At 48.1% G+C, this 26568-nt stretch overlaps 2 protein-coding genes across 9 annotated transcripts in view; one reads left to right on the forward strand and one right to left on the reverse strand.

Moving 5' to 3' along the window:
* Positions 1-23405, forward strand: sxc (O-linked N-acetylglucosamine (GlcNAc) transferase sxc). 8 transcript variants are annotated; one of them, XM_055073978.2, is made up of 11 exons: positions 1-170; positions 769-831; positions 4688-4913; positions 7276-7519; positions 7600-7674; positions 9609-9725; positions 10878-11077; positions 19026-19242; positions 19313-20623; positions 21339-21913; positions 23082-23405. In XM_055073978.2, exons 2-11 carry the CDS (start codon positions 804-806, stop codon positions 23230-23232), a joined length of 3144 nt encoding a protein of 1047 aa, XP_054929953.1. In that variant the 5' UTR covers positions 1-170; positions 769-803; the 3' UTR covers positions 23233-23405. The 8 variants fall into 8 exon arrangements, with proteins under 8 accessions (XP_054929953.1, XP_054929955.1, XP_050039299.1 ...); XM_055073980.2 differs by having other exon boundaries at positions 7606-7674; XM_050183342.3 differs by having other exon boundaries at positions 2-170; positions 4763-4913.
* Positions 23401-26568, reverse strand: part of LOC126536410 (uncharacterized) — an 8446-nt gene continuing 5278 nt past the window's right edge. Inside the window, exon 3 of the mRNA XM_050183352.3 lies at positions 23401-23697. Within this exon, the coding sequence (XP_050039309.1) occupies positions 23418-23697 (280 nt within the window). The 3' untranslated portion in view covers positions 23401-23417. The remainder of the gene's footprint in view (positions 23698-26568) is intronic.

Here is a 26568-nt window from a genome sequence, read left to right on the forward strand (position 1 = left end):
TTCTTCCGTCAACACCGACGTCACGAGCGGTGATCGCGTTCTCGTTTTATGTATTATTCATTTGTACGATTTTAATATATATGTGGTTATCTAGGCCTGACGCGGAGCCGACAGTGCGTTGATTGGCGTTCGCACCGAATCTTCTATTTCGCTGTTCGCAATACCTATCGGTAAGTGCGTTGCTCTTGCTTTTACGCCGCTGTAGTTGGCTGTTGCAAGGCCGGTCATCGACGCCCGCCTCGGGCCGCAAATCATCGCCGTATGTTGCGCACCGAAGTGCACGAGCGGAGAATGCCTCGAGTAATGTTAGGCTTACTGCCTGCGGTCCTGGGCCGAAGCGGCGTTTAATGGGACACCACATTGCGATCGTGGCCGCTTTTTTCCTAGCGACTTAAAGGTAACGCACATTTGTAAGTCGCAAGTGCTCGATCGTGAGACAATGGTGGCCGCTGTCCGATTCCTGGAAACTATTGAGTTCGACCTCGTTGCTGCGATCGCGATCAGCCTTAGCATGTACTGCGACGTGCCGTTCACAGTTTCCCTGCCTGCTTTTTTTTCTTTCCTTTTTTAATCGGAGCTGTAATAGTAAATGCTGAATATCCCAATGGTGGTTTCATGGCGTCCGGTAAGGTGATGCGTAAGGCCGTGTTATTCTTTCCCTCTCTCTCGCGGAGTTGCATTCTCTATGGTTGCATTGTGAGGTCTTGCTTTTGTTGGCTGCACACCAAATAACCTGGCGTCGGTTTCGCGTGCTGCTTCCTCTGATAGGACTGAAGTGGCACGAGGTGACCGGGTCCGGTGAGATGGCGACGACGGCTGCGGCGTTCCAGAGTAAGCGCAGCTGTTTTGTGTCCATCCTAACCCATATGTGCGTCATCCTTCCCGGAACAAGCTGGCAGTTGCTACGCGCTGCTTAAAAGCTAAAAAGAAATAAAAAAAAAATAAGGGAAGGTAGCTGAGCCATACCAGCCATTGGCACTGCTTAGGCAGTTGCCTCGCCAGCCATCGGCATTGCTTGGCTTCTTGCGACGCGTTGTGCGCCACGTCACCTGCAGTGTTCGCCAAACGCGCTGCGCACATTTTTTCATTAGAATCAACTGACCTTCCCTTCTCCTTTCCTGAAATTCTGCTCTTTTGCGTTGCGCATTTGACATGGCTGTATGCATATATATTATAGCCACGAAATAATGGGGGAAAGAAATGCTTAATACTTACAAATTTCTTGCTTATTCCGATATTTCACTGCTGTTTTAAGAAATAAAATACTTTGTAGTTGACCTTTTTTCCACCTATTTTTGTTTAGCCTACCCTCCGCAATGACTTAAGGGTCTCGAACGAAGCCGACCCGACACCGATTTCGGTCTGCCAACTGTTAGCGGCTATGCTGTTTCGCTGCGAAGCACGGGGGTTGCGGGATCAAATCCCGGCCGCTGCGCAGCGGTCGCGTTTCAGTGGTAGCGAAATGCCAAAACGCCTGTGTCCCGTGCATTGTGAGCACGTTAAGGAATCCCAGATCGTAGTTTGGCACGTAAAACCCCAGAATTTTTAGCCCTGTAGCATAAAATATGGCTGTAGAATTTTCACAGTTGGCTACTTTGGACATTTAAAAGCAACATTGTACATATGAACTCTGTCAAGCTGCCATATCTGGAGGAATGAGACTTCTTTCTTTTTCCTGCTGTTTTCAGTAAATATATGCACACTTTGCCATATTCGAAAACTTGCCATGCAGTGACAGTTTATTTGGTGCTTTATCACCAAGTCAATTAGTGTGATAAACCCAAATTTACATGTCGCACTACACTAATAAAAATTTGTCACTATAGTAGGATACAACTTAAAGAACAGAATTTGGCAACCAAAGCACATGGACCACATGGGGGTTGTGCCTCCGCCAGCAAATTACATAAGCAAAGTCCTCATCATGCGACCATTTCAAAATGTTGTTGTACTTGATACCTCCGAAGTGCGCATTGGCTGAAGGGATTAGGTGTGCAACAGACATGAACAAAGTGTATGGTGTCTGAGATTTCGCTCTTCAAAAGTCCGCGGTGCAGTTAATTTCACTGCTGACGTCGCTTTACTCATGAAACTTCACTACTAACTGAAGTGAAACTTGACAGTAAATAGTTGGAGTGAAGCAAGCGTTTCATTTCAGTTCAATAAAGAATTAGGCTTCCACCATTCCACTATATTAGACGAGTGAAAACGTATAAAATTACGAGCTTATAATTTCATTTTTGTGGTTACCACCGTATTTAGGTAGCAGGGAAAGTTTAGAACTATTTGCAGCCTCGCAAAGGAACAGTGGCTGGCGGTTATGAGGACATGGGCGGGACTTCACCGCAGACGTAAGTTGTATCCAACTATAGTCACATGTGGAAAAAAAAAAAAAAAGACAGTGCAGGCTGCGCTTAGTATGAGACTACAGGAAACACTAATTTCACTACACTACAGGAAACGCTGCATTTCATGCCATGCCATTGTTTCCTTTCTTTTGGAAACTGTTTTTTCTTGCGACATCCCTGCCAGTTGCGCACTACACAACCACTTTTGTTGTTGCATCTTCTCTTTGATACTATGCAGATTTCATGTTCGAATTGAAGCCAAGTGCAGCTTTGGAGATCCAGCAAAGTGTGCTATCATTAACCGCTACTAGGCTGCAGGTAGGGCTGCAAAGTAAAAAGCAAAGAATGCAACGTGCAACTAGGACAGCTAAGACTTCATCTTTATTTTGGAAAGTCATATAGGTGTGACATAATGTGCAGCTATCAACATGGCAATACTTGAGTGCAGCTTACAAAGGCACGACATATTTGAGTCTGCCGTGGTGGCCAAGTCGCTGTGGCATTTTGCTGCTAAGCACGAGGTCACAGGTTTTTACACCAGCAGCGGTGGTCACCTCCCCAAGGGGCAGACTGCTAAATCGCTCATGAACTAAGCTCCAAGTGCACCTTAAATGGACACTAAAGAAGAGCACTTAATCTAGGTTAAAGTGAAACAGTATTCCTCCAAAACTTCATATTAATAAATTTTGCAGTAATAGGTTAGTTACTTGAAGAAAATGTGAAGGTCAAAGTTCCATTTCTAGAACTTTGCTTGGAAATCTTGGCACCCTGGCACGTTAGTGTGTCATCATGAGCATGAAATTATTTTTTGTATTCGGTCTATTGTGGCTCACTTGAAGTCCTTGGCACTTGCCAAGTTCAGTCCTTGACTGCTTTAGAATGCAATGTAGTCCATCTTCAGGGACAAAAACTTCAGTAGGCCTGAGCAGATGCAGTCAAAATCTGATATTGCGGCAAGCTGGTAGAATAACTTCAAAGTGCAGTTGCCACATGTCTTTTTTGGCTTATCAAGCCTCCTTTCATAGTATGAGTGGCCTTTTTGGTATTCTAGAAGGGTAATTTGCTAAAACAGCTCTTCTGTCCCCCTTTAAAGGGCCCCTCACTAGGCCCCATTGGAAATTTTGGTTATTTACTAGAAGTTGTGAGCCACTGTCTAAAAACCTTTTATCACATTATTTAAATAGGTTCGTTGTTAGAGGAGATAGGAGAAATTGAAATGTTTTGACACCACACTGATAGGAGGCAAGATTCACTGCTGCTAACATAGATGTGCCCACTTTGTTTTGACTGGCTTCTGTGAGCCACATTTCTTCCCTGCCTTCACCCATATCGGAACCAGGTGCCATAATCAGTTGCATTGCAGTGAATGTGCCTGGCGTAGATGCATATGACGTTGACTCTCCAGCAGGAAGCTCCCTCAAGAGTATGGGCGCACAAGCTTTTGTTTAAAATATCTGCTCTTCTTGCGCTGTGCAGCTGTTTCATACTTTGCTTACATGACTAAAACTGCATAAACGACATAACACGCTTGTCTGTTTACAATATCCAAACCTGGTGTGGAATCCTTCATTACAGCATTTCTAATGCCCTTCGTGTTACTTTCGGATATTCAACCTCGTCGATCACTTGAGCAGTTAACAAGGCATGTTGCGTCTACCTCATATATGAGGGCGAATCAGAAAGTCTTTGCCTCCCCCCCCCCCCCCCCCCCCTTCTTTTAGCTGAATTACGGCTGTAAATGCAAAGTCAACATACCCATTCACAGCAGTGGACCTTTCTTGGACCAGTCCAGCCTTATGTGCCTGTAGCTCTGCAGCACGGCACTGCTGTCAGTTGTTGAAGATAGTGAATATGCTTCACATGTCCATAGCATATGAGCAGCGAAGTATGATTAGTTTTCTATGGAGCAACGGGCAAACAGTCATCGAAATCCACAGGGAATGCAGCCCACGTATGGGGAAGGTGTCTTGCTTTGAGAAATGTGAGATGGTGGTGCTGAGAGTTCGCAGAAGGCCGTGAAAACTTATGGCCGTGGTTCCGCAGTCAGTCAAATTCTACCGTAGGGGCATCTCAAATTTAGTGCTGCGATGGGACAAATGATCTGAACCGGTGTGGGGACTATGCGGAAAAATAGTGTAAGGTACGTAGGATAGTAGGTATACTTATATTTACCTGTATGCACCTTATTTTGGCTAATAAAAGATAAGGGCAAAGGCTTTCTGATTTGCCCTCATATCTTGGTAAGCTGCATTCAAGCAAATCATGCTTACAGCCGCACCTGTATTTAATGCCTGTCCTTGTTGTAAGCATTCCTTGCTTCGTCACACTTTTTCACACAGCCCTGTCTGCAGCAGCTTGCCTCAGCTGCCATAGTGAAGCAGAAGTGAGGAATTTCTGTGCACACTGTATTATAGGCCTGGCCGAGCTGGCTCACCGGGAATACCAGGCAGGAGACTACGAGAACGCAGAACGCCATTGTATGCAGCTGTGGCGGCAGGATCCCACAAACACTGGTGTGCTGTTGCTTCTGAGTTCCATACACTTCCAGTGCCGCCGACTGGACAAGTGAGTCTTCTCCTCGACTAAACTGCTTTTGTTGCGGCAAATTGGTGCACAGCTACTCCTAGGTGTTTCCTGTTCTTCTTAAAAAAAAGTGATCAGACTATTTAGTTATTGCTTGTGTGCCTTGGGCATTATGTAGTAGCCTGCTGTATTTAGCACAAAGCGCTGTCAGTAAATGTCTGTCACATGATTTTATTCCAAATGTTGCAGGGAAACGGTAGGAAGATCATTTCCGCAATTTCTAGTGAGTTCTCGTAATTGCGGAGTAATTAAATTTTGACTTAGTGTACGCTCAATAATGTTGCAGTTTCATAAAAGGGTTTGCGTCACTGGCCTGGAGCACATGTACAAGCTAATTATCGGCAGCATGCATAACGGGGAAGGAAAAACTACCTCGCCATTGCTGATGGAATGTGGCACGTCAAACATCCAGTCGAACATTATGCCTTTAGTAAAATGTTCTGGTGTAGCAATACTCGGCACTATAAAGTGAACTGGAGTAACATTAGGTAAGCAGGAGACCCACATGCAAGTGTCTGCATTTTTCTTTTTCTCTCGCTTTTTTTTTTTTTTTTTGGGTCACTACTTGACAGAATTGGCAACAAGAATCTGCTACCACAAATGTGGACATCATGACTGTAGGGGTTAAATGAGGCTGTCGATGCTGAAAAAGCTTAAAGAACAGAGGCACGCAGGAAGATGGGCTTCAAATGAACAATAGTGTTTGAGCAAGAGGAGTCTCTGGAGCCAACGTTTTGGCGAGGGGACCTGTTTTCGTCCAGGCAAATACAAGTGTTGGTTTCACAGACATTCCTCGCTTAACCACTGTTTGTTCCCTCAGACGTCATGAAATGAAATTCAATGGTAAAAAATATTGTTACAGCTCTTTAGTATTAGTTACTCTCTTGCCTAAAACAATTTATTTTTTATTTGAAAGCATTACTTGGCTCATCATGCAACTGTGCCGTCATCAGAAAGCTGTGGCAGAAGAACTGCACACAAATTGTGTCGTCTTATCTAACTAACTAAAGGAAAAAAGTTTCAGTGAGGACGTGATCCTCGCTTAGTAACCCACCATGGTGGCTTAGCAGCTATGGCATTGGACTGGTCAGCACAAGATCGCGGGATCGAATCCCACCCTCGAGGATGGCGAAGTGCTAAAATTCCCTTGGAGCATTTGGTGTTCATTAAAAAACCCCAGGTGGTTAAAATTAATCCGGAGTCCCCCCACTATGGCGTGCCTCATAATCAGAGGGTGGTTTTTGCATGTAGAACCGCAGAATTTAAATTATTTTGGCTGCCGCTCTGTAGCCGAGCGTGCTAACCACTGAGCCACCGTTGCAACAGGTGACAGTATTGAATCTCTTTGAGCCTGTGCACGTGGTTGGCCTCTTCCTGGCGGGCGATTCACTAGATAGCATAGCGAGCTGCAGTCTTGCACTGCCTTTGGCTTTGTCAGGGCCCCACAGACGCCGGAGCCCACGGACGACGATGACAGAGAAGATGCAATGCGCTTCGGCTACCCGTCTGACAATGGCTGTGGCGAGTATGAGGTGGAGTTCGCCTACGAACCCTATGAAGAAATGTAGTGTCAGCACCATGGTGCCACTCGGAAAAGTACTGTCATCGTGCTGAAAAGTGGTGACATCGAGAAAGAACACTCAACGCAATGTGCGTGAGACACTGCTTTAATGAGAACACCGCAAATAACTCTGAGAGATAGCAATATGGCCAGTTTGTCTTCTTGCATTGTTGCAACTCATATGCAGCAGCATTACACCCTGAGGTATAATGCAGCAGCACTAAGCTCGGCAACATTTCACCGCAGCACTAAACTCTGCAACAAGTAATGCTCTCACACTTACACGTCATAAGAACTGCTTAGGTGCCTCCATAGTTTTTCTTTCAGCTAGGTCATGCCGTACTGCATGTCCACTGTAAAGGGAAAATGAGTGCTATGCTTCTGGTGGAATTTGTTCAATTCCTACTGCATGCTTGTTGTTGACTGCATAACTTATATGAAAAAGCCTTCCTCACTTTTTTTGTTTCAGGAAGCAAATGAAATGGTCCTTTTAGAACTCAAACTTCCATTGACACCTATTATGGTATGAGCTTTAATGTGCAGCTAATGCTTGTTACAGCTGATTTATTTTACTGGTGTGCTGACAATAGTGTGCCAAGTGTAAGAGAAGCTTTTCATTAAGGGTCAGAGGTCTTATAGTTGATTTTTGTGTGTAGAATGGCACGTACATTGTCGTTTATATAATTGTATAACTCGGAAGACAATGAAGATAGCAGTGGAGTGCCAGCAACAGATGGCAACAAAGCGTGACCTCTCTGAATGAGGCTGGCTAAAAACATGCAGGTCGGCCAACTTCTCAACACTGGCCATCAAGCAGAATCCTTTGCTGGCTGAGGCATATTCAAATCTTGGGAACGTCTACAAGGAACGAGGCCAGCTGTCTGATGCATTGGAAAACTACCGTCATGCTGTGCGCCTGAAGCCAGACTTCATCGATGGCTACATCAACCTGGCAGCAGCTCTGGTTGCTGCTGGGGACATGGAGCAGGCGGTGCAGGCCTATGTGTCTGCACTTCAGTATAACCCAGTGAGTTGCGTTGCTTACTCCTCCAGAAGAAAATCAGCACCAGTTTCTGACCAAACATGTGCTTTCTTTCTGCCTTGCTGTTTCAGGATTTGTACTGCGTTCGCAGTGATCTGGGGAACTTGCTGAAAGCCTTAGGTAGACTAGATGAAGCCAAGGTAAGTCGACCATATTCAGTTGTCCGCCTGTAAAGCTGTTGTCTGGCTGCATAGCTTATTTTAGTTAGACTCGCATCAGCTTGCTAACAGGATAGTACGGATGGCTTCCTCTGCAGGAGGACGGCTGCAGACTTGCCACGAGGAAGTAAGGCTCCCTTTCCTGCGGCGCAGCGTTTATTTCTCATTTCACTTCTTTGTTACTGTAAAAGACTCGCTTGGTTAGTCCCTTCTTCAGTGCCTTCTATGTTGGCCCACTGTGGTGACCATGGCAGGTTGAAGAAAGGAGCTACTACCATGCTTTGCCAGGCCTTCAATTGGTTCGGAAGGCTTTGTAGACTTTCTAGTCTTCTGTTCACCTCTCCCACCATTGCCTGGCAAAGTGTGGAGGTGCAGCCAATATAGGCTTTGCACCACCGGGGCCCTCGGGGTGCCTCGGCAGCAGCAGCAGTAGCAGCGGCGCTGCGCAGCGCAGTTGGCGGCGGTGGCGGCAGCAGCAGCAGCAGCAGCAGCAGCAGCAGCAGCAGCAGCAGCGGCGCGCGTACCTGTCTTCGGAGCACGCAACAGCGGCACCTTGCGCACTTTTTTCAGGAACAGCTGCCCTGCTGTCCCGGAGCGCCCTTTTGCTGCGCTGGGAAGCAGCTGGCTAAGCAGTGGCAGCTGTGGCGATGCGTGTAGAGCATGGCAGCGCGACGCGCAAGCGGCGAAAGAACTGGGGAGGGAGCTTTACTTTTGGTGTTTTTGTGTGTTCCTCCTGCAAGGGAAGGGCACCCAGCATGTGCAATCTGCTAGACTAATCTACTTCCTATTTCTGCTTCTTGCACTTCTCTGCGAAGATGCTTTTCTCAGCTTTTTTTTTTTTTCTTTCTTTAAGCTTTCTGCAAAATAGTGATTGCACGTGGTGAGCATCAATGTGAGCTTAGGCAGGCCATGCTAGGTCAGTGCTAATGCAGCCACCCACCTAGCAGAAGTGAGAGGTCAGGGCCTCTTGAAAGAACAAGTGGTGCAAAGGAAAGCAAAGGTGAAAGGGGAAGAAACGAGCGGATGGGCGCGCACAGCGTTCTCCTGCACGCCTCCTCCTGTTTTACCCACATTTTCATTTGCACTGTTGTTCTTTCTTTGCAGGTGGGTCAGCTAGCCTGTCGTTTCGCATCTATAATTGTCAGAACAATGTCTGTATGTGTAAGAAGCTGATCATGCATCTAGCGAGCCGTTCTCCCTGCTTGGCTAGTGGACAAGGTGAGGGGCCTGACTCATCCTGGGGTGCGTGTCCTGCCAGCCAAGCACGGGGCGAGGGCCGACTGCTAGCAGGCGACAGCGGGCGCCCTGTGCGCCCGTTTCCCTCTCCCCCACTCCTCGGTGGGAGCTCTACTAATGTGAACTTTTTTCTCTTTTCTTTCTAAGCGACACGTTTGGGGTGTAGCGTTGGTAGCTCTGCGAGCGGCCAAGTGGACACTGTAGAACCATGGGCGGATTGACAAGGCTACGGCGGCAGCCCTCTCTCCCGAGCATCCCTGCAGTGGTAATCCGGCAGCATGCCCGGTCAGTCTGCCCCTGACGCCGGGTTTGCCCCCCTTTCTTTGGCTTCTCTGTGGTCCCCCACTGAAGATGGCCGAGCCCTGCATTGGACACCTTACTTTGCTGCCCCGAGTATGTGCTCTCTTGTTGCAGTGAAAGGGAGGTGCCCTTTCGCAGGCCTCGCCTCCCTTCCCTTTGCGCGCACTGCGGCGGCGATAGCAGCGTCACACTCATCCCTCATCCCATGTGGTGCTTAGCGGCAGCGAGCGTGCGCGTCCCTACCCCCAGCTCCTCCCCCTCCTTTCCTCCCCAGCGCGAGCCTACTGCTGCGGTTGCGATGAATCACATGTGGCACCTGCAACCCTCAACTCCTGTGCTACTCTGTTAACGTTTTGTTTGGGCTGTGGGTATTGCAACAGGCCTGCTACCTAAAGGCCATCGAGACTTGTCCAACATTTGCCGTGGCTTGGAGCAATCTAGGCTGCGTGTTCAATGCCCAAGGGGAGATATGGCTGGCCATTCATCATTTTGAAAAGGTGAGCTTCTGTTGCTTGATGCATATCAGTTATTGGAGTTTGTGCTGCTAGTGCTCTATAGCGTCATGGGGCGTACAGTCAGATTCACTTATAACGATTCCAGATGTAACAATCCATTCTTTATAACGACCACATTTTTGTGCATTTACAATTTTCCGACCCTCCCTATGGAAACTGCTTCCTGATATAACAAACATCTTTTAATTGCTGTACTGCTACAACAAATGCTTCGAACCTGGTCACGGTAAAAATAGGGCACACGTGAAGTGTCAAAGCATGGAAGTGCGACTAAACTGTGCGCATGGCAGCGCGGGTCCTGCTCCAGTTCAACCGTGACGATGGTGTGGCCTTCAATATGAGCAAGCGACCGCCTCGTGCAGATTTCGGAAGCCACGAAGAAGGTCATGCATGTTCATGTGCTTTAAAGGCGTCGGTTTCACTGTACCGATTTCTGAAGGTGTCTGGTCTGTATGGATGGCCAGCCCCAGAGGCAGTGGGATAGTAAACTGGGCTGATCCCATATAAAAGTAATTAGAGGATGTGGTGAGAGGGTTATGAATGAGAGGAGGAATATGAAGAGTGTGTGGAATTTTGCACGCTGAAACTGCAACTCAAGGGAATTCCAGGAGATTTCAAAGAAAGTAACAATGTCTTTGTCAATCATAATCTATGGTTTCTACCGGAATTTTTAGAAGGTTAGCTTTTTGCTGTTATTTTCCTTTAAATATGTTGTTTAAAGTGGACTATGCGAACGTGCTGACAAGGGTGTCTGCACCTGTTGTTCAAAAGCTTTGGATTTTGAAAGTAAGTGGGACGTTGGTCAACTCGATTGACTTGATGGTTGTTTAAGCTGCCCATGTACCAACACCTACTTTGCTGTTGGTTCGAAGGCTTTCACAATGCCCATGTGGCACCAGCATAAATTTTTTCTTTTGATAATTGCTAATCTTGTGTGCCACACTTAACTTGCTCTGTAATGTAATGACTATCATTGTGTATGACCTCACCAGTCATGTTTGTGTAAACACCTCTTTTTTTTTTTTTGCAAGTGTGCTGCTTCACCAAGACCATGGTTAATTAAGGCAGCAAAATCTTATTGCACTGCCATTTGGCTCATTTTTTTGACAACTAGCCTTATGTTGATTCATTCAGGCAGTGGCCTTGGACCCGAATTTCCTGGACGCTTACATCAATCTGGGAAATGTGCTGAAGGAGGCCCGCATTTTTGATCGAGCTGTGGCAGCCTACCTGCGGGCGCTCAACCTCAGTCCCAACAATGCTGTGGTGCACGGAAACCTGGCTTGCGTTTACTATGAGCAAGGGCTCATCGACCTGGCTGTGGACACATACAGGTACCTGGCATGTCTTGTGTTGCCACATGTTTAGACATGGCATTTTAAGTTTCTCCCACAGAGTTTCTCAGTTCAAAAGCTGTGCAAGTGGCACATGTAACACTCCAAGTGAACATTTCGTTAACCTAAATTGCTCAGTAGCAGCTACTGAGGCTTTTGTGTCAGTAGCCTATGTAGCGTGCAGTAGACAACGCCTATGTGAATGTCCAAGGCATGCAAACAGCCTGTGAGGGTGAAACTCTGGTACATATACTGTAAACCTTTGTTAACTTGAACTCTGATATCTCGAAATATCGATAAAGTTAAAAAAAGATTCTTTTCAGCTATGGTGTCAACCCATGTGCACCCCTTACCTTGAAAAGCTTTGGCTCTGTACTTGGGATATCTTGACTTCGAATTACCAGGGAAAAAGCAACAGCGCAGCATAGGCAGCATTGCTTGCACTCGCTTTTCACCCAGTGGAAGCTCGCTGGCCAAACCAGATGTCGCGCTGCACTCTCCGCTCATCTTTCCACGTTCTTTCTATCATTGCTCGCATGCATTTGCTCAGCTGCTTGCTGCCCCTTTGTTGTGGCCTCATGCAGCAGTGGTGAGCTGGTAGTCAGTGTTTTCATCCCCCTCTCATTTAGGATGCTCTTAGTGACACATCATTATGGTCACAGTGTATTGCAGTCAACGACCGATTATTGGCACTGCCACTAGCCCTATGGAATTAATGTATAAGGATGTCCGAAATTTTTGACACCTTACAGCATAGTGTGTGATAATTCGGACTTGGATTGCACGATCGTGTACTAATATAGCCACCGTGTTGAGCAGAAGTAGCAATATTTTGGCTTTGAGATGTGACTGGCATGGTCATCAGACATGTCACCGGCACTTTGCGAGACTGAAACTAGCAAAGCCTAGTCAATCAAGTAGTCGCCAATGAGAATTCAGTGCTTGCATCGATTGTACTTTCGCTTATCTGTAGCGACAGCACAACAATGGTCAAAATACGTGCCGCGATTTTGTAGCATGCACTGCGTTGGATTCTATGCCACTCTTAGCATCCACTGTTCATGGCTATCTGATCCCGTTGACAAGTGCGGAGTGTCCCTCTGACCACTGCCGAAGCGCGAAAAGTGTGAAAATGAACAGTATGAAAGGCATTGCTCGGAAATCGCAGCCGTGGAATGTTTAGGCCAAGGGCAAGCGTACTACTGTGCATGCTGCAACACACGACTACCTTATTTACACGATTCTAAGTCCACTCGAATGTAAGTCAACCCCCCCCCCCCCCCATATCGCATGACAGGAAAAAAAAGAAAGGAGAGCATACTCGAGGGCATATTCGATGACGAAAATTTATTAGTAGCTGACATGGTCACGGGACTACCGTATTTACTCACATAATGATCGCACTTTCTTGTCAGAAAAATTGACGCAAAATCAGGGGTGCGATCATTGCACGGGTTAAATTTCCCGTGTAATGATCCCGACAAAATTCAGGGGTGCGATCATTATGCGAGTAAATACGGTACTCATCGTCACTAGTGCTGCCATCGTCATCGCTGCTATGGTCCCACAGCGCATCGTCGTCCAGCGAATTCCACATTTGGCAAACGACCGCACCACGACATCTTGTGGAACAGCAGCCCACGCCGAATGCACCCAACCATACACAGCCTTCAGGGAGGCTTTTCTGACAGGTCGGTTTGCGTAATTTTACGGTCTTCTGCCGCCAGCCACTCGTTGTACTCACGGCGGAGCAGGTCCTTAAAAGGCAAAGATCCGGGCTTGTTTCATTACCATGTCGCACTTCAGTGGCAGGGGCTGATCACGCATTTCAGCAACGTACGACGCAAGCTTAGCCTACAGCTCCGGAAAGCGTTCAGACTTCGGCACGTGGGAAATTCCTCACTTGCCGTCACAGGTGAAAATTTCGCTTCGCTGCAGTCGCCACACTCGCACCACCTGTTCAGAAACATCGAACTTGCGGCCTGCTGCACAGTGATTTGTTTCTTCGGCGTAAAGGATGGCAGCCCTCTTGAACGCTGCTGTGAATGAGTGCCGAATGATTAGTGGGCCTGGAGCACTCATGACAACTGAGAAAGCACAGAAGTAGCACGTTGCTGGCAGTCAAGTGGAACCTGTCAAACCAATGAAAGCTAAGCGCAACAGGGAAAGAGAAACCCGCGAGCGGTGTCTGCTCTTCCATGAACTGCCGATACTCCCTGCAAGCGCCGCCGTTTTGAGGGTGCTGCCGCGAATGGAACAGCGGTGCTTCCATCAACTATCGACACTTCTCCACTGTGCACTGTAATACTCTCAAAAATGTTGAAAAACCCTTCCGAAAAGCAAATAAACATGCGGGATAGTGAAAAGCTACGGGTAGGGCCATAGAGCAAACATAAAATGTAACTACGTTGTAGCTCCCGTTGGTCTCCCTTTCTTGGTGGTCCCATGTTTTGGTTTCGATTGCAAGTCGACCCCACCCCCTCCTTACTTCAGATTTTCAAATTTAGAAAAATTGTTTGACTTACAATCGTGTAAATACGGTAACTTGTGCCGTATTCATGAACGATCACTTTTGAAAGATACTTTCATTTTTGCTATACAGTCGCCGACCGATTTTCTGGACTCCAAAAATTCGGACATGCTCGATTATTCGGTCAGCTTCGCGGCACCACCATTCTCGCCATAGACCACAATGTATAACAACTGCCGAAAGTTCGGACGCCTTGCAACCTCTCATCCGATTTTTTGGACACTCCTTGAGCCAGCTCGATCGATGGCACTCGCCCCCACCGACTCTGTCCGGTGCATGGCTAGACTTGCTGAACGCCATTTTTGTTTTGAACTGAGCCTCCTTGCTGCCCCACGAGGTGGCGCTACTGAAAATCCCCGCCCATCATCATCGTTTCTGCCTAGTTCGGTAGAGTGGCTATGAGTGACTACAGCAGTTCCGGTCTCAGCTCACCATGGCCATGTCAAGGCAATCCAGCTGCTGATTTGTTTCTTTCTTCGTGCACGACGCTGCGAGTAGGCCACGTATTTGGTTTGTGCGAATGGTGCCGGCGTGACAGCGTAGTGGTGTTTGTGAACTGTGTCGAGGTCGCGGTGATCGAACGTTTTAGTATACGGAAACATCGCGTCAAGTGTCCAATGACGCCGATAGTGCCCGCGCAGACTGCGCTGGGAAATGCAGGCAAGCGTGGTACCAAATATACCACAATGTCAATGGCGAAAAAGATCGCCATTGTGCAGCAAGTCCTGAGCGGTCGGTCTCAAAGTGGAGTTCCTCGAGAATTTAACATCTCGAAGCAGACGGTCTCGGATTATATGAGAAACAAGACGAAGATTCTCGGCGAAGCAACGAAGTCTTCCTCCAGCTTGGAAAGGAAAAATTTTAGAGACGGCAGCCACCCGAAGCTCGAAGAAGCCCTCCACATGTGGTTGTGTGCTACAGTTGCCAAGCGGATTCCTGTGTCTGGAGACCTTCTGAAGCAGAAGGCAGAGACGCTCGCTCTCCGAATGAACATCGAGGGCTTTATGTTCAGTGACGGATGGCTCTGTAACTTCGTAAAAAAGGTACGACCTCGCTTTCAAGAGGATGTGCGGCGAGAGTGGTGCCGTCGACCGGACCCTTGTTGCGAATTATCGCTCGGAGACTCTGGAGTCGCTGTTGTCCTAGTTTTCGCCAGACGACGTTTTTAACTGTGACGAAACCGCCCTATTCTATAAGATGCTGCCTGATAAGACCCCTTCTGTGACTGGCGATCCCTGCCACGGCGGGAAGCACAGTAAAGAGCGCGTCACCATCATGGTAGGCAGCAACATGTCAGGGATAGAGAAGCTTCCGCCTCTTGTAATTGGCAAATCAAAAAGCCTGAGGAGCTTCAAGGGAGTGAAGTCGCTGCCCGTCTGGTATGAGGCCAACAAAAAAGCATGGGTCACGCAGCAGCTGTTCAGCGACTACGTCTGCAAACTTGACAGGAAGTTGAAGTCGCAAAACCGGAAGGTATTGCTTTTTGTAGATAACTGCGGTGCACACGGTCACATCCATGATCTCGAGTGCATCCGCTTGGAATTCCTGCCGCCCAACACCACGAGTGTCCTCCAGCCCATGGGCCAGGGCATTATAAAAAATTTGAAGGTCCTATACAGAGCACGCCTTTTGAACCGCATGGTCGCCTGCATCGACGCCAGCAAGCAGTACGCTGTTAGCCTTCTGTTGGCTATAAACATGCTTGCGGATGCTTGGAGGGCGGTGGCCCCTGCCACTCTACAGAACTGCCTTCGGCACGCTGGATTTGTTATAACCGATGAAGTGAGTGCCATGGAGGCCCCAGATCTGTCGCCTTCAGATGTGCTCCCTACTGAAGCCGAAAATGTTCAAGACTTGCGCAGTGGTGGCATTGCGATTCCGGACACTGTCTCATTTGATAGTTTTACAGATGCTGACAGTGCTGTACTGACGTGCGCAGAACTTGACGACGACGAGATCATTCGTCAGGTTTGTGCTGCCCCGCCGGATGATGACTCTGAATCGGAGGATGACGCACCATGTGCGCCGCTGCCGTCACACGCGGAGCTTGTACAAGCAGTGACTGTGCTTTCAGCCGCCTACAGTGACCGCACGACCCTCTCCGAGATTGAGGCTGATCTGATTGCGCGTAAACGGAACAGCGTGCAACGGCGCATTCACGATTTCTTCGCGCCTGCTGCCGCGCCCAAATAAGGACGTGGAAATAAAGGATTTTTTTTCTGAATCTTTTTTCGGACACCTGTTTATTCGGACATTTCCGTGGTCCCCATCAGGTCCGAATAAACGGTCGGCGACTGTATATCATGTGACTAGCACCGGACACCTCGACTGGTGGTGGTGTTTCCCCACAGTAGCAAGATAGTGTGCTTGGCACTGTGCCAAGAATGACGTTGCTTGTAGATGCTGATGCATCTTGCACTAGTCACGCAAAGTTGAAGGTATGCCCAAAAATGGCGATCCGAAAATACGGCACAGCTTCTTAGGCCACTTGTGAAAAACATTGACTTATTTTTGGGCAAATCCGGTATTTCGGACATCCGATTACAGTCGCCGACCGATTTTCCGGACTCCAAAAATTCGGACATGCCCGATTATTCGGTCAGCTTCGCGGCACCGCCATTCTCCCCATAGACCATAATGTATAACAACTGCCGAAAGTTCGGACACCTTGCAACCTCTCGTCTGATTTTTCGGACACTCCTTGAGCCAACTCTGTGAGAGCACCACGCACCGACTCTGACCGGTGCATGGTTCGACTTGCTGAACGCCATTTTTGTTTTGAACGGAGCTTCCTTGCTGCCCCACGAAGTGGCGCTACTGGAAATCCCCGCTCATCATCGTTTCTGCCTGGTTAGATAGAGTGGCTCTGCAGCAGTTCTGGTTTCAGCTTAGTAAGCCATGTCAAGACAATCCAGCAGCGGATTTGTTTCTTTGCGCACGACGCTTCGAGCAGGCCGCGTTTTTCGTTTGTGCGACTGGTGTCGGCACGGTGGTGTTTGCTTTGTGTGCTGTGTTGAGGTTTCGGTGATCCAACGTGGCATACGTAAACATCGCGTCAAGGGTCTAATGGCGCCGACAGTGCCCGCGCAGACTGCGCTGGGGAATGCCGGCAAGCGCGTGTCGGGAGGCCTAAGATTTGTCGCCTTCCGATGTGCTCCCTACTGACGCGGAAAATGTTCTGCCGAGACCTGCGCAGTGGTTGCATTGCGATTCCGGACGTCGTCTCATTTGACAGTTTCATAGGTGCTGACACTGCTGTATTGACATGCGCAGAACTCGACGACGGCAAGATCATTCGTCAGGTTTCTGCTGCACCGCCGGACGGTGACTCCGAGTCGGAAGATGACGCACCATGTGCTACGCTGCCGTCGCATGCGGAGCGTGTACAAGCAGTGACTGTGCTTTCAGCCGCTAATAGTGACCGTACGACCCTCTCCGAGATTCAGGCTTATCTGATTGCGTGTAAACGGAACAGCGTGCAACGGCGCATTCACGATTTCTTCCAAGCTTACTGCCGAGCCCGAATAAGTGCGTGGAAATAAAGGATTTCATTTTTTTTTTTCTTAATCTGCTTTTTCGGACACCTGTTTATTCGGACATTTTCGCAGTCCCCGTGAGGTCCGAATAAACGGTCGGCGACTGTACAGTAAAACCTCGCTAAACCGTACCCGCTTAAACAGTAGTTTCGTTTTAAAAGTAGTAAGGTCAAATCCCTGACTCAGCGGCCGTTGAACATAATGTATTCTGTATCTGCATAAACCGTGCCAGCTTATTGCATAAGCATCGGTTAACACGTAGTGTTTCCACTTTTTGTCGCGCAAACACAGCAGTGCGTCGTCTCCATCGGGCGGCTCGACAGAACAGCACGACGGCCTCCAAGTGCACTGTGCGTTTGCGCGTGAAGCCGCATCAACATAATTTCAGTGCCATGCCAGAGTGCGTTGTGGCGTTGTGCAAGTGAGAAGTCGCGTCATGCTGAAACTCTGATAAAAGCGACGCCGGGGGCTCAGCATAGAAGAAAAATTTGACATCGTTTGGCTATCAAACGTGGCATGAGAAGTCGGCGCTGGCATGCGACATGGGTCTACTGTTGACTACGGTGTGTGGCATTCGGAATATGAAGAAGTTGCTCGGCAGCGCTGCTGTGACCACGAAGAGATGTCGGCTACGAGGCTCGACTGGGTCGACTTTTCGCCATCGTTGCCTCTGTTGTTGCCGAAGTGTAGCGACAGTGATAAGGACGACACAGAAAGTGACAGCACGGGCGATTCAGGCCTGACAGTGGCAGAACAGCACCCCGCAATGAAAAGGTGCCCCGCGACTTCTGCAACGCTACCGCGCCTGTGCACGGAGAATATGCAACGCCAACGAGGAATCTGCCATGTGAGTGTTTGCCGAGAAAAGGGGGCTGGCTGAAAAACTGGCTCACAGCTTCAGCAAGATTGAGGCCGCTGTCGTCGCTGCTAGGCCGCCGCGGTATCAAACGAAAATAATGTTTGTCGTGCGTAGTAAATAAATACTGCATGATTTTTCCCCTTTCATCGCACTCTCTCCGAGTTCCGTTTTTGACAGGTAAGTGGGCAATCTCATGCTATTTCAGTTATGCAGTACTACCGTTTAGTACGTACTTTTTCCGAGCTCCAGCCTACTACGGTTTAACGAGGTTTCACTGTATTCAGATATTTCGTGGCCCCCATTGAGTCCGAATTATTGGTCGGCAACTGTATTGCATTAGGAGCAATTGTCATGACTCTGTGTCAAGCATGCTTGTGCAGCGCCAGTAATGGCGTTGCTTGTAGATGCTGATGTGTCCAGTGCTGATGCATGCAAAAATTACCGAGAATATTACTGGTGGCATATTGGAAAGGGTTCGCGTGATCTATGCATGGCCAGCAGGCTTTTATATTTTCGTTATTTTGTTAATCTTGAAACTCCACTTGCCTTAAAACATTTTCCAGTTTTTACAGCGTCACGTTAACGGAGGTTTACTATATTCTTAAATGTACCCTATGTTCACGACTACCTTGCACAAAATTAAAATTCACTATGCGCACGCTTAGGTGCTGGAATGGGGATGGAATGCAAGCATGGCTGTGTACTTCTGTAGCAACATCACCTGCGTGCTAACATGAAACAACACATTGATTAATCAAATCAAAACTAACAAGGAGTTATGGATGCAGCAATACCATGCACAAAACTAGCTGTGTCTGAGCAAGAGGAGGAAGTTGTTGGCTGCAACATCTAGCTTTGGGAGACTTGGTGGCAATTGCTCCAGCCAAGCACCACCTTTCAGCATAGCTTCAGAAACCTAAAATCTACAGTCATGTCTTTCAGTACATGCGTGTTTGCTCTTTTCCATTTTTACTCTTTTGTTACTTGCAAGTTTCCTGACTTCACATCTCTGTGTACACCCAGGCGTGCTATCGACCTGCAGCCAAACTTTCCTGATGCATACTGCAATCTGGCAAATGCCCTAAAGGAAAAAAGCCAGGTGACAGAGGCAGAAGACTGCTACCAGACAGCGCTTCGTCTGTGCCCCACCCATGCAGACTCTCTCAACAACCTTGCAAACATTAAGAGAGAACAAGGATTTGTAGAGGAAGCCACTCGTCTTTACCTCAAGGCACTTGAGGTAAGGCCCACGGCAACATTGTTTTGCTAAGCTTGCGTGTGCTGCGTGCTGATGACTTTGATGCATGCAGGTGTTCCCGGAGTTCGCAGCGGCGCATTCGAACCTGGCAAGTGTGTTGCAGCAGCAAGGAAAGCTGACAGAGGCTCTGCTACATTACCGTGAAGCTATTCGCATCTCACCAACATTTGCTGATGCTTACTCAAACATGGGAAATACCCTCAAGGAAATGGGTGATGTTCAGGGTGCCCTTCAGTGTTACTCGCGTGCCATCCAGATCAACCCAGCCTTTGCTGATGCCCACTCCAATTTGGCATCCATTCACAAAGATTCAGGCAACATCCCAGAGGCGATTGCTTCCTACCGCACAGCGCTGAAATTGAAGCCAGAGTTTCCAGATGCCTATTGCAATTTGGCTCACTGCCTGCAAATAGTGTGCGACTGGACCGAGTATGAAGGCCGCATGAAGAAGCTGGTTGCCATTGTAGCGGAACAGCTTGAGAAGAACCGCCTCCCTTCTGTACACCCGCACCATTCCATGCTGTACCCACTGTCACACGAGTTCCGCAAGGCCATCGCCGCTCGCCATGCCAACCTGTGCCTCGAGAAGATCCAGGTACTGCACAGGGCTCCGTACCAGCACCCGCGGCAGCGGCAGGGAAGGCTCCGCATCGGCTATGTCAGCTCGGACTTTGGCAACCACCCCACATCGCACCTCATGCAGAGTGTCCCTGGCTTCCATGACAAGTCACGCGTTGAGGTCTTCTGTTATGCCCTCAGTCCGGATGATGGCACCAGCTTTCGCTCCAAAATAGCCACCGAGTCTGAGCACTTCATAGACCTGTCGCAGATACCCTGCAATGGGAAGGCAGCTGACCGCATCCACGCCGATGGCATCCACATCCTGGTCAACATGAACGGCTACACCAAGGGTGCACGCAACGAAATATTTGCGCTTCGACCGGCTCCCGTGCAGGCGATGTGGCTGGGCTACCCTGGCACCAGCGGAGCTCCCTTCATGGACTACCTGGTGACAGATCGTGTCACCTCGCCACCGCACCTAACTAGTCAGTATTCCGAGAAGCTGGCTTACATGCCACACACTTTTTTTGTTGGCGACCACCGCCACATGTTCCCCCATCTTATGGAGCGAGCCATCATTGACTCTCGCGAGTCTCGGCTCAAGGGCAATGGTGAGGTGCCAGACAATGTGTCCATTGTGAATGCCACAGACTTGTCGCCTATTATCGACAAGGCAGAGGTGAAGAAGATTCGTGAAGTTGCTGCAGCAGAGCAAGGTGAGCGTGTGGAAGTGGTGAAGACTGTCATCGAACTGCCGACCACAGTCCAGGCTATGATCAGTTCTGGTCAGGTGCAGGCTCAGGTGAGGATTATTTGGCTGTTTTGCTCCCTTACTTGTACCTAAATCATCATTTTTGTGTTGTAGAACCGAGTTCCTGTCTTAGTAGGTGTTGTGACTAAGGACAGCACTTCATACCTCTGTAAGCGCTTCCGCAGTATTGTCTCCAGTGAGAGGTTTATCTCTATTTCCACATTCTTTGACCAGTTAAAATCTGTCATGAAGGGTGTTTTTTTAAAACCAAGACAAGTTGCATTTGCACAACATGTTTCTTTTTCAACCTTGCGGAGTTTGCAGCAATGAACAAAGTACGAATGGCCGACAGCCTGCGAGCAGTGCAGTGCAGCCGCATTAAAATACATAGCTATCAAGCACATAACATTGCAAATGTGTGGCCAAAACTGGTTAGACCTGAAGCTACATACTAATAATGTAGCTCCATTGATTCTGTTCCTTTTTCTTTTGCACCAAACTGCCACGCCTAGCAACAGCAGTAGTGTGTAGCTCATTTTTTACAGAACTGTTGCATTACCATGGCCATGTGGGTAAGATTTTCATTGTGCTAATGACCACACCTTCATCTTTAGCTAGCAAAGACTATTGTTTCGTGACATCCATTGTAGTGTTGAAACATTGTATGCCGAAATAGAGAGCAGGAAACTGAATGGGTTAGCATGATGGACAAGACAGATATAATTGACTCAGGGTCTCATAGCAGGCATGACACTGAACTTTGCAGGTGAATGGCGTGCTGGTGCACAATGGCTTGGCGAGCACCCAAGTTAACACTCGAGCGGCTACTGGTGAGGAGGCGCCTCGGGCTATCCTGGTCACTTGCCGGCAGCAGTATGGTCTGCCTGAAGATGCAGTTGTCTACTGCAACTTCAACCAGCTGTACAAGCTGGACCCAGCCACGCTGCGCATGTGGGTGAACATTTTGCAGCGCGTACCGAACAGCGTCCTCTGGCTGCTGCGTTTTCCCGCTGTGGGGGAGGCACACGTGCAAGCCTGGGCGCAAGCTGAAGGGCTCACGCAGTCGGGGCGCATCATCTTCTCCAACGTGGCTGCCAAGGAAGAGCATGTGCGTCGTGGGCAATTGGCGGACGTATGCCTCGACACGCCGCTCTGCAATGGCCACACGACAGGAATGGATGTGCTGTGGGCTGGCACACCTGTTGTCACCTGGCCAGGGGAGACTCTAGCATCGCGTGTGGCTGCCTCTCAGCTCCACTGCCTGGGTGTGCCTGAGCTGGTCGCACGGTCACGCCGAGAGTACCAGGACATCGCTGTGCGGCTAGGAACAGATCGAGACTAGTAAGTTTCCCGGTGTTGTTTAAAACAAGGACACTAAAGAAAAGTACCGTTTAGATTGATAAATACTTTTTCAAAACTATTATTGTTTATTTCACGGTAAGAGGTTTTTGCTAGAAGTGAGAATGGAGGACAGGCTACCATTTTCTGAATTTTGTGCCATAACCCCAGAGCCGGTATCTCAGCGTAATGTCATGGTTTTCAAAGTATTTTCTCATATTTGGGCCATTGTGGTGCAGTAAACGTTATTAAAACATGCTAAGTGCAGTCTTTAGCTCCTTTAGAATACAATGTAGGCCATCTTTACTAATGAAAATTGTTAAGAACCAGGCCCAAACAGAAGCCATCAAAATTTATGGTATTGCTGCAAGCTGATGCAGGAACTTCAAAAATGGTGCAAAGCAGCATTGCCACTCGGCTTCTGTTCCTCCCACTCATTTTTCTTTTCTGGTTTATGAAGAAACTCTACAGCGAAATTCGCATTTTGGCATTGTAGATACATAAATTACTAATGCAGCTATACTTATTTTTTGCTTTAGTGTCCCTTTATGGTTGTGCCAATTGTTGTACTGGACACAGATAAGGACTCAAGCAGATTTGTTGGTACAGCTCAGCATTATCTTAGTGGGCATGTGGAAGCCAGTTGTGCCTGATAGATTTGGCCACAGTTGTAGTGTCAGTACTGAGCATGGGTGTAGTGCGGCCATTGAGAGATTCACTTGTTAATTCATTCACTTGTTGATTCATTTTTCCAGAATATGGCTGTGTGGTTGGTGTATGTTTGTGTGATCGCCCGCCACCATTGCCTTTGCAGTATGCTAGGGCATGCAGGATGTCGGCGACTAAAAGATTACTGGCGATTTCTCAACAAGACTCCAAAAAGCATGCACTTGGTCTTGTTCTCATGAAATTATACTATACTTTTTTTAAATCTTCATGTGTAATAGTTGGGATAATAGCTGCCTGCACAGGTTCTCCCTCTCCTTCTATCATTCATGTGGCACGTCATCTCTTTAGCCTGCATTATAGTAGGCGGGGTTAAACTTCTTTAGGCATAATGATACTTAGGGCAGGGACGGGAGCTTTCTCCCAATTTGTTACAACCTACCACCGCTATGTCCTTGCATTTTTTATGTCTGCATCTTCTGAGAGTCTTTTGTTTCATTTACAGCCTCAAAGCCATTAGAGCGAAGGTGTGGGCAGCCCGTATGGAGAGTCCCCTGTTCAATGTGCGCACCTACACATCAAATTTGGAGAACCTGTTCCTCAAGATGTGGGCAAACTATGAAGAAAACAAGCCACTAGATCACATCATGGATTGAGGGCAAGCATCATTGACGCCCACAAGGCCACCAGCGCAACACACCCTATGGTGGCACATTGTGACCATCACTTCAAAGCATTGTACATATGAACATTATGAAGACTGCCTTGCAGACACTTATTAATCTTGCTAGGCTTAAGTTGGGAATAAAAGAGTCGCTGAGAAGTTTCATCTGTGTGCCTGTCATTTGACTTTACTTCGCTTTGGTAGTGGTTTTTTGGAGGTAGAGCTTGATGAGGAGGATGTGCTACTACTACTGCTGCTACTGCTGCTGCTGCTGCTACTGGAGCTGTCACTACTGCTGGAACTGCTGCTACTGCTGCTGCTGTTGCTGCTACTAGACGAGCTGTTGCTGCTGGATGAGCTGCTACTGGAATCTGACTCGTCTCCACTGTGAGACTCCCCATCTGAGCCACTGGAAGACTTTTCGGAACTTCGCCTGGTGGGCTGTACAGGTTTCTTCCTGCAATTGTAGTAAGAATCTTAAGCCCAAGCATGCGTAACAGTCGCAAAAGGAAACATTTAATGCAACTTTCGAAGGCTGAATCCATCCTACAAAATGCGAGCAGTGGTAGACAGCAAAGTACCAGTATTTGCCGAGAGCATTTGAAGTAGTATGAAACTGCACATCACTGTGTGCCAGAAAAGGCATGGCAATTCCCCCCTTTCAAGCTTTACTAGACACACGAAAAAAGGACTAATTTCTAAAGAAGCTGTTGTATAAGTTCTAGATGCACAAAAATGTTCAGAATTTGGTAAGTGTTAAGTCCACATATATTGCATAATATAACCCTTGCTTAATCGAGACTCATTGCAGTTATAATTAAGAAGTTGCGCAGATCCCATGCACTGTGGGGATCTGTATGCAAAGCTTTCGAGCCTACTGTTGCAGCAGTAACGAAGCACTACAGTGTCGTGTCGCCACTGGCATGCATGCCTTGATCAGCTGGTTTAGTCCATTGTGCCAACCAACTTGCCCACACGTTGCCTCTTGCATCTTTGTCTTTGCACTGTTTCACCACCCACAACTGCCTCTCCACAGTCCAACCATCCATTGACTACAGCATCTAAAGTTGTCAGACAGCACTGAGAAACGTTACATAACATTTGTAGCAACTTGGTCTGACCACACCATCAAAATCTGACTGACTCCACATCACGCCCCTTTCACCCTCACTGACCACTGTGATGTTTGGGGTCGGGCATGAAATAGATGGTAGCTGGCCCATGCCGTCGTCCAACTTATCCACACTGAGGACGTTGAAGGGAAGGACTGCTTCTCATCGAGAACGAGGAATATGGGATTTACTTACAATATCTACATGAGAATGTTACAGTTCATCAGTCTAACATGACTGAAAGAAGAATGCAAACTGAGGAGCCGCCAACGGCTCCTTAAATACTCTGTCCTCCATAGATCCCTAGGTGAGGGAAAACAGCAGTTCACCGCCAACCAATTCGGAGCGTCCAAAGTCATTGTAGCTGACCTGCCTCTGAGGGGGAGGGTTTACGCACTCGCTTCCGCACAGGTTGCACTGACCACGCCGAGGTGAGTGGGTTCTCGCAGACACGGTGCCGGACTCGAGCAGGCGCCTCTTTATACCAGAGTTGACCTTGCAGTCAGTGGCCGCCGCGTCTGCTCATTGTCTGAAGACTTCTAAGCTGCATGAGACGTCACCGCAAAATACCTTCCAGGAGCTCCTCTGCTTCAAACAGACCTTGACGGTGTACACACTAACAATACTTGCTCCACCGACTGCGCCTAGCCATCTCGGCGCCGTCCCCCGGTTGACGCGGCACATTCTTGCCTTCACAAAGCCGGTTGTCGCCGCAGCAGACATCCCGGCGCCGAACGGCTGGGGAAGTGGAGCACTGTCCTCCCTTTAAAATGAGTCGCTGCGGCAGCCATGGTGATGCTGAAGGGCGGGGAACTGACATCTGGTCGTCCTTTCAGAGCGAGTCGTCGCAGCAGACCTGGTGGCGCCTTTCCATTGGTCGCTTCCCGGAAGATCGCCAATAAATCCCTGATCTGAAAAGTTGGGCCTTGCAGTCTTAGTTCATTACATAAAGCACTACTGGTCATCAGCTAAGATACTCGGGTGGTCTGTACCTGAATGACCCTATTTGCTGGCCATGTACAGGCTCTGGGGTCAGGCAGCACCTGTGCAGTGGTGTGTAATACAAAGAATGTGACAATACAAGATGCCGCATCACGCCGTTCAACCTCTTGACCACAGCAGTGGTGCTGCAGCAGTGTGTGCAGCAATGGTGCTGTCTTGCTGCTGTTTTCACCTCTGGCGAAGCAGCAAAGTTTGCTTTTGCTGTGCCAGTGACAAATCACCACAGCCCCATTTTGCTTCTTCCCAAACTTCCTGAACAGTTGTGACATGCATCTTCTTTTGCTTTCATACCCAGTAGCACTCAATTTCTTTGCCTTCAGTTATCTGTCTCCTTTCTTACGCGATGTGCTTGCATACATTTAAGAATGTTCACAGCATGCACACAGCCTGATCAGATATGCCTCCTCCTCTACAGAATTATGGTGGTAATGTTCAAGGAATTCCTAATACTGTAGGCACACCTTGTGCCCAGCGACTTGATAACAGTAATGAACCAGTGAAAACAAATACCAGCAAAAGGTAAAACAATGACACATGTAAATATTAGCATTCATCCACACCTCTGCACACTTGATGTTATGAGACACTGCACATAAAGTGTTCCAAGATTCCCAAAGTACAATAGCTACTCCCCATTATTCTATCCCTGTTATTACTTCTGTCCATTTTCCCCTGCACACAGTAGGTTACAATGCCCTTCTATTCATCCCTATATACACATGGGACTTCCATTTCCTTTCTGGAAAAAACATCCAATTATGACGAACAGGCTTTCCTGTGTGCTTGCACACTTGAATGTAGACTTCCTCTGCTGGCTGACATGATCTAAGTTGCTGATGACATTGCCCTGTTTATCTTTGACTGCATACGTCTGGTCTCTTCCAATGCCAAGTTTCCTTCTTACTGATTTCATGGTTTTCCTTTTCATTACTGCTTCTTCAACCTTTCCAATGTTATACAATGGCACTCAGTCATCTACCTGCTGATGAGATTTGAAAATTCAGCTAATCTGACCTGGGGTTTATGACTTCCACACTTCGCTATTTCTTCGTTAGGTTCTTTGTTGCTTGGGAAGCTTGCCTGGTACCTGGCTTGCTGTCTTACACCGGACTTAAACAAGAGGTCTCTGGAATTATTTTCATAAAAATCTTGTGCATAACCTCTCTGCTACCCTCATCCTGCTTTTCTGAAGTTTCATATTTGTTCACAAGAAC

Source organism: Dermacentor andersoni, chromosome 4 (assembly GCF_023375885.2).
Source record: "Dermacentor andersoni chromosome 4, qqDerAnde1_hic_scaffold, whole genome shotgun sequence".
NCBI lineage: Eukaryota > Metazoa > Arthropoda > Arachnida > Ixodida > Ixodidae > Dermacentor > Dermacentor andersoni.

Excerpts from the sequence above, each read along its gene's own strand:
- sxc (XM_055073978.2), top strand. The coding sequence starts at position 804 with ATGGCGACGACGGCTGCGGCGTTCCAGA. Across the intron at positions 4,914-7,275 it reads CAGTGCCGCCGACTGGACAA|GTCGGCCAACTTCTCAACAC; the intron begins GTGAGTCTTCTC and ends AAAAACATGCAG. Across the intron at positions 20,624-21,338 it reads CTGGTCAGGTGCAGGCTCAG|GTGAATGGCGTGCTGGTGCA; the intron begins GTGAGGATTATT and ends TGAACTTTGCAG.